The sequence below is a fragment of the Enhydra lutris genome, unplaced genomic scaffold (genome assembly GCF_002288905.1).
Source record: "Enhydra lutris kenyoni isolate GAN:26980312 unplaced genomic scaffold, ASM228890v2 scaffoldscaffold31, whole genome shotgun sequence".
NCBI classification, from domain to species: Eukaryota; Metazoa; Chordata; class Mammalia; order Carnivora; family Mustelidae; genus Enhydra; species Enhydra lutris.
This window is the reverse complement of record NW_019154115.1, coordinates 4504469-4520025: the sequence shown is the minus strand read 5'-3', so window position 1 is coordinate 4520025 and position 15557 is coordinate 4504469. Positions and strand designations below refer to the sequence as shown.

The 15557-nt window shown below is 38.5% G+C and overlaps 1 protein-coding gene across 1 annotated transcript in view; it reads left to right on the top strand.

Annotated features, from left to right (window-relative positions):
- Positions 1-15557, top strand: part of LOC111153170 (Bardet-Biedl syndrome 4) — a 59288-nt gene that overhangs the window by 3305 nt on the left and 40426 nt on the right. The window contains exon 2 of the mRNA XM_022511997.1: positions 3422-3473. Within this exon, the coding sequence (XP_022367705.1) occupies positions 3422-3473 (52 nt within the window). The remainder of the gene's footprint in view (positions 1-3421; positions 3474-15557) is intronic.

Here is a 15557-nt window from a genome sequence, read left to right as displayed (position 1 = left end):
TCTTTTTTTTTTTTTTTTTCTTTTTTTTGGCTTTGTATTGCATATATCTGCTCTTAGTTTTCGGTCTTCCCTTCCTTTTTGGAACAGAAGTTCTTAATTAATGTAGTTGAGTATTTAGATCTTTTCTCAATTGGTTTGTGCTTTTATGTCTTCCTGAAGTAATCTTTCCCTAGCCTATATTTTCTCTAGAGGTTTTTTAAATTTGCCTTGTTCATTTTAGTCTTCTATTTATCTTAATTCATTTCAATTTCCCTTATAAAGTTTTATCTCTTGAAGTCTGTTTTGTTTAATGTTAATATTGCTACTTTAGTTTTCTTTTTGTTTCTGTTTTCCTGGTGTAAATTTTTCTATCGTTTACTTTGCTTTTCTATTTTAGATGTGTCTTTATATAAATAGCATACATCTAGATTTTTAAAAACATCTATCCTGATAATTTAACTGGAGAATTTGATTTTTTTCTCCTTCTTTTCTTGCCTTCTTTTTTTCTTTTTTGCTGAGTTTCTTTTTTCTCTCTCCTCTTCTCATTTAATTACTTGTAAGTTATATACAATTTTTTTTAATATTACATATTGAACTGAAAGTTCAAATTTAAAATTCAGTAATGTAGGGATTATCAAATGCTTTATTACCCATTGCCTTCTGCCAGTTCATGCAACTGTTGTTCAGTTTTGTAGTTTTTGTGTTTCTCAACACCACAAATTACACTTTTGTTTTATTTAGTCAGAGAATGTTTAGAATACTTCCATATTTTACCAATTCCTTTGCTCATTCCACTCCTTCATTCTGGGGTTCTTCTTCTTCTTCTTTTTTTTTTTTTTTAAGATTTTATTTATTTTTCTGACAGACACAGTGAGAGAGGGAACACAAAAAGGGAGAGTGGGAGAGGGAGAACAGGCTTCCTGTGGAGCAGGGAGCCTGATGCAGGGGTTGATCCCAGGACCCTGGGATCATGACCTGAAGCGAAAGCAGACACCTAACGACTGAGCCAACCAGGCGCCCCTGGGGTTCTTTTCCTTTTTCCTAATGTGTATCCTTTAAAAAGTTTATTTAAACAACATTTTTTTTTTCAGTTTTTTTTTTTTTTTCCTTAAGTAATCTCTACACCCAGCATGGGGCTCAGACTTAAAACACTGAGATATCAAGAGTCACATTCTCTTCCAACTGAGCCAGCCAGGTGCCATGAAAGTTAGTTTTGATAGATGTAAGAGTTTAGATCTGAGGTTGGCAAACCATTTTTTAAAAGGGCCAGTAATAAATGTTTTGGGCTTTGTGAGCCAGTCTCTGTTGCAAGTAACTCAGCTATGCAGTTGTAGTGTGGAAACAACCATAGACAATAAATAAACGTGTGTGTGATGGTGTTCTGATAAAATTTTATTTTAGACACTTAAATTTGAATTTTATACAATTTTCAGGAGTTAAAAAATAATAAAAAATGTAAAAACCATTAAAAATGTGGATGTGAGGGCGATCTGGCTGCGACATCTGTCACCCCATTGATCGCCAGGGTTGATTCGGCTGATCTGGCTGGCTAGGCGGGTGTCCCCTTCCTCCCTCACCGCTCCATGTGCGTCCCTCCCGAAGCTGCGCGCTCAGTCGAAGAGGACGACCTTCCCCGATAGAGGAGAGGACCGTTCTTCGGTCAAGGGTATACGAGTAGCTGCGCTCCCCTGCTAGAACCTCCAAATAAGCTCTCAAGGTCCATTTGTAGGAGAACGTAGGGTAGTCAAGCTTCCAAGACTCCAGACACATCCAAATGAGGCGCTGCACGTGGCAGTCTGCCTTTCTAAAAAAAAAAAAAAAAGGTAAAAACACGGGTGCCTCGGTAGCCCTATTGTTTTGAGTGTCTGACTCTTGGTTTTGACTCAGGTCATGATCTCATGCTCGTGGGATTGAGCCCTGCATCAGGCTCCCTGGTCTACTTCAGATTCTTTCCCCCCATGCCCTTGCCTGCTCACACAAGCATGCGTGCTCACTCGCTCTCTCTCTCTCTCTCTAAATAAATAAGTAAGTAAAATCTTTTAAAAAAATGTAAAAGACATTAGTAGTTTGTTGGTCATATAAAAATGGGCTGAACTTGTTTGACCTGCAGGCCATAGTTTGCTGACCTTGTGTTTAGATTAACCTTCATTTTACTGAGCACCTTAGATATGGGAGTGATTTTTCTTATCATGTCTTTATGTGATATTACTTACCATTTTTAGTTGTTGAGACGCCAGCTGTCAGTCTAATTGTCCTTTCTGTATAGCTCGTCTGGTGATACTTTTTTTTTTTTTTTTTTTTTGGATGCTTTTAAGAACTTTTGTCTCTGGTTGCAGGTCCTTGTGATATATACAAATGTGGGTTTATTTTCATTTAACCTGGTCAGGATTGGTTGAGCATTCTGAATCTAAAGATTAGTGTCTCTCATTACTTCTGGAAATTTTCAACCATTATTTTTGCTTATATCTTACCATATCATATGTAACATAGGAAGTAGTTACAAAAAAAATCCATTTGAAGATTTCCTGCAAAGTTAGAGCATAAGATAGTATTTACTATATTCAACAATGTCCCTTTAAAAAAAAATGCCCTCTTAGGGGCGCTGAGTGACTCATTTGGTTATGCAGCCAACTCTGATTTCAGCTCAGGTCATGATCTCAGGGTCCTGGGATCAATCCCTGCATCAGGCTACATGCTCAGCAGGGAGTCTGCTTGAGGATTCTCTCTCCCTCTCCCTTTGCCCCTCCCCCTTGCTCATACTTGCTCTTTCTCTCTCTGAATTAAGTAAATCTTAAAAAACAAACAAAAACCCAACCCCTTGAGTTGAGTGCTAGGTAATTTCTGTATAGATGACCTCATAAACTTCTTTTTATCAAAGTTACTACTTTTTTGGTTTGGTTGTTAAGATGTATAGCATTAAGTATAATGCTAATATGCAGTGTCTAAGAACTTAGTACATTTATTTGTGCACATTTTATGCATTATAATTATTTATTACACAGGGTGTCTAGGTGGCTCAGTTGGTTAAATGTCTGACTCTTGGTTTCTGCTTGGGTCATGAGCTTGGGGTCATAGGATCAAGCCCCACATCAGTTTCCTCACTTGTCTAGAGTTTGCTTGAGATTCCCTCACCTTCTCCCTCCTCCCGCTCATCCTCTCAAATAAATAAATAAAACCTTAAAAATATGTATAATTATATATTACACGTAAGTATATATTATAGGTAAGCATTACACGTTATTAATAGTTTGGATAGCAAATGTATGACTTGACATTTGCTTTTTAAACCACATTAAAAATGATTTTTAATTTTTCTTTGTGCCTGTATGTAGTTAATGGATTAATTGCATGATTGGAGAGCTATTGATTATGGTTGTTTGAATGCTTTTTTAAGTTAGCAAGATTTATGGTGATGGTTTAACATAGACTTCTCTGTTTTCAGAGAACTCCCTTTCCTGCATGTGCTGAATCTCAGAAACCCCGGCTGAAAAAAGGTTGGTATGCAGTTTCATTGTATGTGTCTATTTGCACAGAATTTCTATTGATTCTTTGTTGTGTATGCGTTAGAGCTTTTAAAAATGTGACTTTTGGAGAAAAGCAGTAATCGTCTAAATATTCCTCCACACCACGCTCTTATTTTATGGAGTTGTTAGATATTTTGGGATTGATTTTGCCTGTAAATATGTTTAAATGGGCCTTTATTATTATGTAAGTATGTATTTTCTTCTTGTGGAAAAAAAACACTGTGAAGTTCCCATGGTACGTATCAGACCTCATATAATCTCATGTCTATGTTAAGTAAGTATGAGGTTTTATGAAATTTGAGTCTGTGAAGACTAGGTAAGGGCATATACTGTGAAGAACTGCATTTAAAAATCTGATAGAGATATGTTCTATTTTATTTAGAGGAATAGGATTCCTTAATTTGTTAACTTATAGTAAAGTCTTAGTAAGGCTTGTATCAAATTGCAGTGTACTATATTGGATATTCTGTTAATGTCTAATAAGCATGTCTAATACCAAACAAACTTAGAAAATACCCAAACTTTTTACTTAGCAGAAAAGACCATCTCTTTTATTATTTACCCATGTATTTATTATTTTCTAGATGAGGAAACCAAGGCTGAGGGAAGGGGCATGACTTATCCAGGGTCATGGGTGTAGTTCTTGTCTGCATTATGAGTTATGTTTAACAGGCAATACGTCCTTTTGCAGCATGTGTTTTCCTGTTGTCTGCTAAGATTTTTAAATTTCATTTGCCAGTAAATTGTTTAGCTTACTTGGGGAATTTCTGTTCCTCTGAAATTATAATACAAGTTGTTGGAACGTATGATTGCCTTCAGAATTTGTTTTCAGAGTTTTTCAGGAATACCTCTTTCATTGAAAGAGCATTACATCTATAATTTAGATTATTTGTGAAGCGTAGGTGTTTCTTCTAATATCTAACATAGTTGCTAATATTTTTTACATCATTTCTGGACATGAGAACCATCTTGCTGTGATGTTTCTCACTCCGTTTAAATGCTGATGTATTTGGCTAGTTAGGTATCTAGGGGCTAGTGGGTATTATGATTATTTCTCCAGTGTTCTTTCCATCTTCCTCCAGAGTCAGACTCCATGGTTTGACTGACTCCCAGTCCAGGAGAGCTCTAATTAGTATATACCAGTAAAAAATTGGCCTGTCCCCAATTCAGGCTAATGAGATACAAAGCTGATAGCTGTGGGGTAAAGGGTCACATTTGACACGTTATGCTATAAGAAGTAATAGTGCTAGTGCTAGTTGAGAGGCAATGTGGGGAGCTTGGGGGGGTAGGAAAAGAATAAATGAAACAAGATGGGATTGGGAGGGAAACAAACCATAAGAGACTCTTAATCTCACAAAACAAACTGAAGGTTGCTGGCGGGGGAGGGGAGGGAGAGAGGGTGGTTGGGTTATGGACATTGGGGAAGGTATGTGCTATGGTGAGTGCTGTGAGGTGTGTAACCCTGGCAATTCACAGACCTGTATCCCTGGGGCTAATAGTACATTATATGTTAATTTTAAAAAATTATTAAAAAAAAAAAAAAGGAAGTAACAGTGCTGTAGTGCCCCATCTAATCCTTTCTTCCCACTTCCTGATTTCTGTGGTTTTTTTTGGTTTTTCCTGTTCTTGAAAAAAATTTGGTTTTTCCTGTTCTTGAATCCTTCATACATGAGTACTTAACAGTTCCAGGACCAGTGATAGGTATCGGGAGTACAAAGATTAATAGGGCATGGATTCTGCCCTCAGGGATTGGCAGTCTTCAGGACATAGAAGATATAAGCAAATTATTGAAGTGTAGTGTATGCCTTCCAGTTTTTTCAACTCTTTTTGTATGAAATGTCTAGAACTCTTTGCCATTATTGCTTTGGTTCTCTGGTGAAATTCATTGTTCCCCCTGGAAGTATAAAGGTCAGGACTAAACAGAATATTTCAGGTGTGAACAAGACCAAGTGGAATGTCTGGAAGGTAAAAATCTCTTCATCTGGATCTTTTATTTCTTTTAGTCCAGCACAAAGTCTAATTGCCTTTTGGTCACCCGTTTTACACATTTGCAATACCACTACATTTTACAGTTCGAGGGGTATCATTCATGTAGAATACGATGACTGCAGTGTAAATGATACCTTTGGAGTTGTGCAGAGAAGTGTCACAGGCACCTAAAATATCGAGGGTATACCTCTTAACCTTCCTTAATTTCTGGGTTCCACAGCCCAAGATTTTATCTGTCAGTATGGTGAATTACGTTGACTCTTTGGAATGTTGTGCTAGCTTTTGAATTCCTGGGATAAACCCCACATGGTCATGATGTATTAACCTTTCTACATGTTACTAGATTCAATTTGCTAATTTTTGTTAAGGACTTTTGCTCTGTTCATGAGGGCTTTGTTATTATTGTTCCTTTTTTTTTGCAATGCTTTTGTCTTTTTTTGGTATCAGGGTTATGCTGGCCTCAAAACAAGTTGGGAGCTATTCCCTCTTCTCTTTCCTGGAAGATTTCGTATAGAATTGGTGTTATGTCTTAGATGTTTGCTAGAGTGTGACAGTGAAGCAGTCTATGTCTGGATTTCTCTTTGTTGGAAGGCATTTAAGTACAAACTCAGTTTCTTTAATAGATATGGGGCTATTCAGATTGTATGTATTTTTTTTAAGATTTTATTTATTTATTTGATAGAGATCACAAATAGGTAGAGAGGCAGGCAGACAGAGAGGAAGGGAAGCAGGCTCCCTGCTGAGCAGAGAGCCCAATGCAGGGCTGGATCCCAGGACCCTGAGACCATGACCTAAGCCGAAGGCAGAGGCTTAACCCACTGAACCACCCAGGTGCCCCAGATTATATGTATTTCTTCAGGGAGAGCTTTGGTAATGTTTTTCTTTCAAAGAAATTTTGTCCATTTCATCTCAGTTATCAAATTTATTGGCATAAAGGTCATGATACTCCTGTATTTTTCTTTTAATGTCTTTTTAGACCTTCCTTTTAGGATGCGTTGTAGTAGTCCCTCTGTTCCTGATTTTGATGTTTATGTCTACTGTCTTTTTTTTCTTGGTCAGCTTGGCTAGAGGTTTACTGATCTTTTCAAACAACCAACTTTTGATTTTATTTTTTCTTCTCTCTTTTCTGTTTCAATTTCATTGATGTCTGCTCTTATCTAATATTGTGTTTAATTTGCAGTTTCTTTTTTCTTTCTGCAGTTTCTTAAGGTAGAAACTTAGATTATTGGTTTGAGGTCTTCTTTTCTGTTGTAAGCATTTAGTGCTTTACATTTCCTGCTAAACACTGTTCAACTGGTTCATATACATTTCAAATGTTATGTTTTGACTTTTATAAACTTCTAAATATTTTAAAATTTCCTTTGTGCTCCCCTTTAACCCATGTACAATGAAGAAAAGTATTGATTAATTTCCCTAAATATGGGATTTTTCCAGATATTTTTTGTTGTTGTTGTTACTGGTTTCTAGTTTAATTCTAGTTATTGTTAAAAAACATACTTTCTATGATTTGTTTTATGGCCCAGAATGTGGTCTATGTTGGTGAATATTCCATGTGCTTTGAAAAAAAGGTGTATTGTTCTGTTGGATGGAGTAATCTATAAATGTCAGGTCAAGTTGTTCAATAATGTTCATCTTTGTACTTATTGATACAGATATTAATATCCTTATCGAGAAGATACTGATAACCCTTTATGAGAGAAAAGTGTTGAAGTAGGCACATGTAATTATGGGTTTGTCTGTTTCTACTTAAAGATCTATCAATTTCTGGGATACCTGGGTGGCTCAGTTGGTTAAGCGGCTGCCTTTGGCTCAGATCATGATCCCAGCGTACTGGGATCGAGTCTCATATCAGGCTCCTTGCTCAGCAGGGAGCCTGCTTCTCCCTCTGCCTCTGCCTGCCACTCTGTCTGCCTGTGCTCACTCTCTCTGACAAATAAATAAAAATTTTAAAAAAACCTATCAATTTTTACTTTGTGTATTTTGAAGATCTGTTGTTGGATGCAAAAACATTTAGGGTTGTTTGAGTTCTTGGTGAATTAGCTCTTTTATCATTATGGAATGTCTCTCTTCTATTCCTGATAATATTCCTTATTTGAAGTCAGCTTTGTCTGATGATAATAGAGCTGTTCCAGTTTTGCTTTGATTAGTGTTTGTATGGTAATGCGTAGTTTACATACAGTCAAATTCACCTTTTTTTTTTAAACATAAAGTTCTGGGAGTTTTGACAAGTGAAAATAGTCATGTGACTACCACCATCACCTCAATCAAGGTGTGGAACAGCTTGATCACTCTCAAAAATTGACCTTGACTTTGTAGTAAAACACTTCTTCCACTTCCAGTTGTTGGCAATCACTGATTTTTTTCTACCTATAGTTTTGTCTCTTGGAGAATATCATTTATTTATATATTTTTAAGATTTTATTTATTTGAGAAAGAGTAGGAGCAAGCTCACAAGCAGGGGAAGTGGCAGGTAGAGGGAGAGGGAGAACCAGGCTCCCTGAGGAGCCAGGAACTGGATACAGGGTTCTATCCCAGAACCCTGAGATCATGACCTTAGTCTAAGGCAGATGCTTAACCAACTCAGCCACTCAAGTGCCCCGAGAATATCATTTAAATGAAGCATACATTATGTAACCTTTTCAGTGGCTTTTTTTACCTAGTGTAATATTTTTGAGATTTATCCATGTTTTGTGTTTGAGTTTCTTTTTATTGATGAGTAGTATTCAGTTGTGTGTGTATACTGCAGTTCGTTCATCCATCCATTCACCAAAGGACATTTGGGTTTTTGACTATTACAAATACAGCTGCTATAGAAATATTTGCCTAGAGGGTTTTGTGTGAACATATTTTTATTTCATTGTGAAGTGTCTTGGAACAGGATTGCTGGATTGCTATTTATTAAAGATAAATAAAATCTTTAAAAAAAGATTAATATGATTTGATATAGAGTGATTTCCAAGGTAAATTGTCTTTATTTTTTTGTATTTTTTATTTTTTTAAAGATTTTATTTTTATTTATTTGACAGAGATCACAAGTAGGCAGAGAGGCAGGCAGAGAGAGAGGGGGAAGCAGGCTCCCTACGGAGCAGAGAGCCCGATGCGGGGCTCGATCCCAGGACCCTGAGATCACTGGACACTGAGATACCAGGACCATTGAGCCACCCAGGCGCCCCAAGATAAATTGTCTTAAAAAAAAAAAAAACGGTATAAAGGAGAAGTTGCTGTATACTACATTTTTATAAGAAGGAAGGGGAGGAGGGGCACCGAAGGCAGAGGCTTAACCCACTGAGCCACCCAGGCGCCCAAAAAACAAAAATCTTAAAAATAAAATGCGAGCAAAAGCAAATATGCTATGGTTTATTGGAGTCAAGTTTTCTTATTGTTGGAGTAGGGGGTTACATAATACAGAAAAGGGAGGGGTGAGATTAAACCCTAATGGATTAGATTGGAATCGAAGATATCAGTATTGCAACATGGCTTTTAATATAGATACATAGTTAATAGAATATATTTTTTTCCTACTTCTGTCCACTGAGAAGGGTTAGCAGCAATGACATCCTAGTAGCCATGAGCACATTTAGCACCCAGATCTTAGTTTCTATGTAGTGTTTTCCAGTAAAAGGAACCAGGGTTCCTTAGAGAAATTCTACCTAATTCCGTAAATAAGGCTAGGGGAGTACAAGATGAACCTGGGATATCTTGTGTCAGAAAGTTTGTCAGAAGGACACAGAAGTGGGTTTGAAGGGCTTTCTCTGTCCACTGGCCAGTTCTGGAGTGATTTAAGCCTTCAGCAATATAGCAGTGGTTTATAACACATGGAATAAAATAAGAATGCACCAGTGCATACTGATAGAAGTATACTAATACGGAAAAGGAAACACTCTTTTAAAATAGAATGATAACTAGTAAGGTAGAATGAATGATAGAAAATTATCGTTTGGCAGCCATCATAGCAATAATCGATTCATGCAAAACTCAGTGGATCTAAACTAGTGGGTAAAAGTTTGATGGGAAACAGGATCTTTACTTAAGTCTTTAAATATCTCTCCATAAGATACATTTTAATTATAAAGTAGTAATAACTTCATAGTGGAAAAATTTGCCAGACACTACCTTGACCAAATAAAGTAAGTTAAACGTCACAGTGGTGGAGCACATCAGTATCCTATGCTTTCTAAATCACTTCTGTGGTATTCTTGCCAAAAATCTTGAAGAAATATTAGATGAACCCAAATTGAGAGAGAGTCTACAAAATAACTAGCCTGCATTAAAAAGAAAAATGTCAAGGTAATGGAAGACAAAAATTAAAGAAGACTAAAGAGACATGACAGCTAACTGTAACATATGGTCTTAGATGATTCTGGAGCAGAAAAACATCTTTTTTTTTTTTAAGATTTTATTTATTTATTTGACAGAGATCACAAGTAGGCAGAGAGGCAGGCAGAGAGAGGAAGAAGCAGGCTCCCTGCGGCGCAGAGAGCCCGATGTGGGGCTCGATCCCAGGACTCTGGGATCATGACCTGAGCCGAAGGCAGAGGCTTTAGCCCACTGAGCCACCTAGACGCCCTGAAAAACATCTTTTTTTAAAAGTTTATTTAGTTTTAGTAATCTCTACGCCCAGTATGGGCCTTGAATTTAACAACTCTGAGATCAGGAGTCACATGCTCTTCCAACTGAGCCAGCCAGGTGCCCCCAGGAAAAAAAAAAGTTTTTTTTTAAAGATTTTGTTTATTTATTTGACAGACCGAGATCACACGTAGGCAGAGAGGCAGGCAGAGAGAGAGGAGGAAGCAGGCTCCCTGCCGAGCAGAGAGCCCGATGTGGGGCTCAATCCCAGGACCCCGGGATCATGACCTGTGCCAAAGGCAGAGGCTTTAACCCACTGAACCACCCAGGTGCCCCTGACCTTTTTTAAGCATACAGTCCAGTGGCATTAGTTACATTTACAGTGTTGTGCAACCATCACCACTATTTTCAAAACTTTCATCCCAAACAGAAACTTTGTGCCCATTAAGCAGTAATTTTCTGTTGTACCTTCCCCCTAGTTCCTAGTAACCTCTACTTTCTGTCTCTATGAAATTTACCTCTTCTAGATATTTGGTATACTCAGAATCGTACAATATTTGTCCTTTTGTGTCTAGCTTATTACATTTAGCATAATGTTTTAAAGATTCATCTGTGCTGCAACAGGTTATACAGAATTCATTCTTTTTTAAGGCTGAATGATAATCCATTGTATGTGTATCTCACATTTTTTTTATCCATTCATTTTTTAATGGACATGGGTGGTTTTCAACTTTAGGTTGTTGTGAATAATGCTGCAGTGAACATTGTGAGATGCTGCTTTCATTACTTTTGGGTGTGTATCTAGGAATGGAATTGCTGGATCCTACAGTAATTCTATGTTTAGTTTTTTGAGGAAATGCCAGATTGTCTAATACAACAGCTGCATTTGCAAAGGCTCTAATTTCTCCACATCCTTGCCAACACTGTTTTTTCTGCTGCCTTTTTTTTTTTTTTTTAACATAGCTATCCTAGTAGGTGTGAAGTAGTATTTCATTGTGGTTACCATTTACATTTCCATAATGATGAAAGATATTGGGCGTTTCTTCTCATGTTCTTATTGGCCATTTGGATTTGTTCTTTGTAGAGCTGTCCATCAAATGCTTTACCCATTTCTACAGTGAGTTGTCTTTTTGTTGTTGAGGTAATTTTTGAGGTTATTGACTTATTTTATTAGTGATTGATTCATGTCTTCTTTTTTTATTTTAAGTTATTTGCTTCAGTTATCTCAGGATTTTATTTAAAAATTTGATTCTGAGAACCTTATACAGTACGGTTTTTTATTATGTGATGTTAGTCGCCATACAGTACATCATTAGTTTTTGATGTAGTGTTCCATGATTCATTGTTTGCATATTAACACCCAGTGCTCCATGCAGTATGTGCCCTCCTTAATACCCATCACTGGACTAACCCATCCCCCCATCCTCCTCCCTTCTAAAACCCTCAGTTTATTTCTCGGAGTCTGTGGTCTCTCATGTTTCATCTCCCCCTCTGAATCTCCCCCACTTCATTTTTCCCTTCCTTCTCCTAATGTCCTCCATGCTATTCCTTATGTTCCTCAAATAACTGAAACCATACGATGATTGACTTTCTCTGCTTGACTTATTTCACTTAGCATAATCTCCAGTCCCATCCATGTTGATGCAAAAGTTGGGCATTCATCCTTCCTGATGGCTGAGTAGTATTCCATTGTATATATGGACCACATCTTTACCCATTTGTCTGTTGAAGGGCATCTCTGCTCTTTCCACAGTTTGGCTATTGTGGCCATTGCTGCTATGAACATTGGGGTGCACATGGCCCTTCTTTTCACTGCATCTGTATCTTTGGGGTAGATACCCAGTAGTGCAATTGCTGGGTCATAGGGTAGCTCTATTTTTAATTTTTTTTGAGGAACTGCCACATTGTTTTCCAGAGTGGCTGCACCACCTTGCGTTTCCACCAACAGTGTAAGAGGGATCCCCTTTCTTTACAGCCTCTTCAACATTTGTTTTTTCTTGCTTTGTCAATTTTTGCCATTCTAACTGGTGTGAGGTGGTATCTCAGTATGTGTGTGTTTTTTTTTTTTAAGATTTTATTTGTTTATTTGAGAGAGAGAATTAGAGAGAGAGCATGAGAAGAGGGAGGGTCAGAGGGAGAAGCAGATTCCCTGCCAAGCAGGAAGCCCAACGTGGGACTCGATCCTGGGACTCCAGGATCATGACCTGAGCTGAAGGCAGTCACTTAACCAACTGAGCCACCCAGGCGCCCTGAGTGTGGTTTTGATTTGAATTTCCCTGATGGCTAATGATGATGAATATTTTTTTCATGTGTCTGTTAGCCATTTATACAGTACCATTTAGTTTTAAAAAAGCCAACATTTTTTTCTCTCTCTTCAGTCTGAAAAGAAAGACAGATTTAAAGGAATTAAAAGTCTAGTCTTGATTTAATTTTGGAGGTAAAGTTTAAGCTAAGCATTGTCCTCTTTTTCCTCTTTAGTATCATGTAGAACTGGAGTGATGAGCAAGTTTTTTATATTTAAAAATTATCAAGGCACCTCTTGTGTGCAGAGAAATATGTGTGAATTGACATAATACTGAGCAAAAGTTTGTCAGTATCAGGAACTGTAAAAAAGTTCGTATTATTTAACTTAGTACTTCCTGTTCTAAGAATCTATCCTAACTAAGTATCCTCACCACATATGTAATTTTTTCTTTTTTTCTCTTTCTTTTTTTTTTTTTTTTATTTGACAGAGAGAGATCACAAGTAGATGGAGAAGTAGGCAGAGAGAGAGAGAGGGAAGCAGGCTCCCCACTGAGCAGAAAGCCCGATGCGGGACTCGATCCCAGGACCCTGAGATCACAACCCGAGCCGAAGGCAGTGGCTTAACCCACTGAGCCACCCAGGCGCCCTGTAATTTTTTTCTTAAGCAAAATATTCATTACAGAATTATTGATGGTAGTGATTTATTGGAAACAATCTACATATTCACCAATAAAACAAGCTAAGTGATTATTCATTCATGCAAATAAATACTAAGTAGCTATTTAAAATAATGTTTATTTTTTATTTTTATTTATTTATTTATTTTTGACAGACAGAGATCACAAGTAGGCAGAGAAGCAGGCAGAGAGAGAGGAGGAAGCAGTCTCCCCGCTGAGCAGAGAGCCTGATGCGGGGCTCGATCCCAGGACCCTGGGATCATGACCTGAGCCGAAGGCAGAGGCTTTAACCCACTGAGCCACCCAGGCGCCCCATATAATGTTTATTTTTTTAAAAGGATTTAGAATTGTCTACAGACAAATATTTTTCTTAAAATGCACATACAAAAGGATTAGGAAGAAATACAATAAATTGATAACCATGATTATGATTATCATGATTATCTGTGAGTAGTGTGAACATGTGAGGTTTTAATTTTTTTTGTTGTTCCTTTCTATATTTTCAGTAGTAAATAACAGAAAATCCAACTCAAAGTGGCTTAAATAATAAGAAATTTTTTCAGCTAATATAAGAGAAGTCCAGAATTAGAATGGGCTCTAGCATTGGTCACACAATTCAATGATATATAAAGCCCTGAGTTCTTTTTGCTTTTCCACTCTGCTCTGCGATGCCTGCTTTTTCCTGAATTAAAGCTGCCATTAGCATTAGGCATCTGTCGTTCCAATGCCAGAGATATGATCTGGCTTCCTATGGTTCTCTTTTAAAAATAAGAAAGGCCTTTTTTCCCCCAGAACCTCTTAGGAATACTCTTTTCATTGGGTCAAATTGATAGGCCTGCGAGTCGTGGGCAAGGGAGATAGGATGACCATGATTAGTTTAATTTGATCAATTGATAAGGAGTGAATTTTGAGGAGTCAGGGTAATCATTGCTGGCTGCAGAGCACAAACAGATAGGTAAGTGGTATATGGATATATAAATGAGGCTGCAGGCCAGGCTGTCAGACTGTCCTCCCTCTGGCATAGTGTTTTAGGAATCATTAGTGCTGAGCTTGCTTCTCTTTCCGTTATCTGCGTCATCTCTGTTTTTCTCTTTCTGTTTATTCTGTCTCTTTGCTTGTAGTGCTGCTGCTACTGATTACTTCTCTTTTCCTTTCTTTTGCCTTTTATGACAAAAACATTTTATTTAATTAATTAATTTATTATTATTATTATTTTTAAAGATTTTATTCATTTGACAGAGATCACAAGTAGGCAGAGAGGTAGGCAGAGAGAGAGAGGAAAGCCGGCTCGCCACTGAGCAGAGAGCCCGACGCAGGGCTCGATCCTAGGACCCTGAGATCATGACCTGAGCTGAAGGCAGAGGCTTAACCCACTGAGCCTCCCAGGCGCCCCAACAAAAACATTTTAAATAGTGTAAATATCTGAATCACACATTTTAATATTGTACGGGTTTGTAAAATGATTGACTCTGAAAAATAGAATATCAGAAAATAGTTTGTTTTGTATAAAACTTGCTTTAATATTACTCAGTAATTTCTCTTGAATTCTGATATGAAATTGGGCTTCCAGTTAAGATGGTACAGTAAACTCGGGGGAGGAGTCAAGATGGCGGAGAAGTAGCAGGCTGAGACTACTTCAGGTAGCGGGAGTTCAGCTAGATAGCTTATCTAAAGATTGCAAACACCTGCAAATCCAACAGGAGATGGAAGAGAAGAAGAACAGCAACTCTAGAAACAGAAAATCAACCACTTTCTGAAAGGTAGGACTGGCGGAGAAGTGAATCCAAAGCGACCGGAAGATAGACCACGGGGGGAGAGGCTGGCTCCTGGCAAGCGGCGAAGCAACGGAGCACAAAATCAGGACTTTTAAAAGTCTGTTCCGCTGAGGGACATCGCTCCAGAGGCTTAACCGGGGTGAAGCCCACGCAGGGTCAGCGTGGCCTCAGGTCCTGCAGGGTCACAGAAGGATCGGGGTGTCTGAGTGTCGCAGAGCTTACAGGTATTAGAACGGGGAAGCCGGCTACAGAGACAGAGCCGAGGAGTAAGCTCTAAGCTCGGGGTTACCTCGAACCGGTCGCAGGCTCGGTCAGCTCGGAGCGCGGCCGGAGGCCAGGGTGACGGGAGTAATTGGGCGCTGTTCTCTGAGGGCGCACTGAGGAGTGGGGCCCCGGGCTCTCGGCTCCTCCGGGCCGGAGACCGGGAGGCCGCCATCTTCATTCCCGCCCTCCGGAACTCTACGAAAGCGCTCAGGGAACAAAAGCTCCCGAAAGCAAACCCGAGCGGATTACTCAGACCGGCCGGGTAAGGGCGGTGCAACTACGCCTGGGACAAAGACACTTGAGAATCACTACAACAGGCCCCTCCCCCAGAAGATCAACAAGAAACCCAGCCAGGACCAAGTTCACCTACCAACGAGTGCAGTTTCAATACCAAGGAGAGCAGCGGAATTCCAGAGGAGGAGAAAGCAAAGCACGGAACTCACGGCTTTCTCCCCATGATTCTTTGGCCTTGCAGTTAATTTAATTTTTTTTTCTTTTTCAATTTTTTTTTCTTCTTCTGCTAAATTTTTTTTAACTTT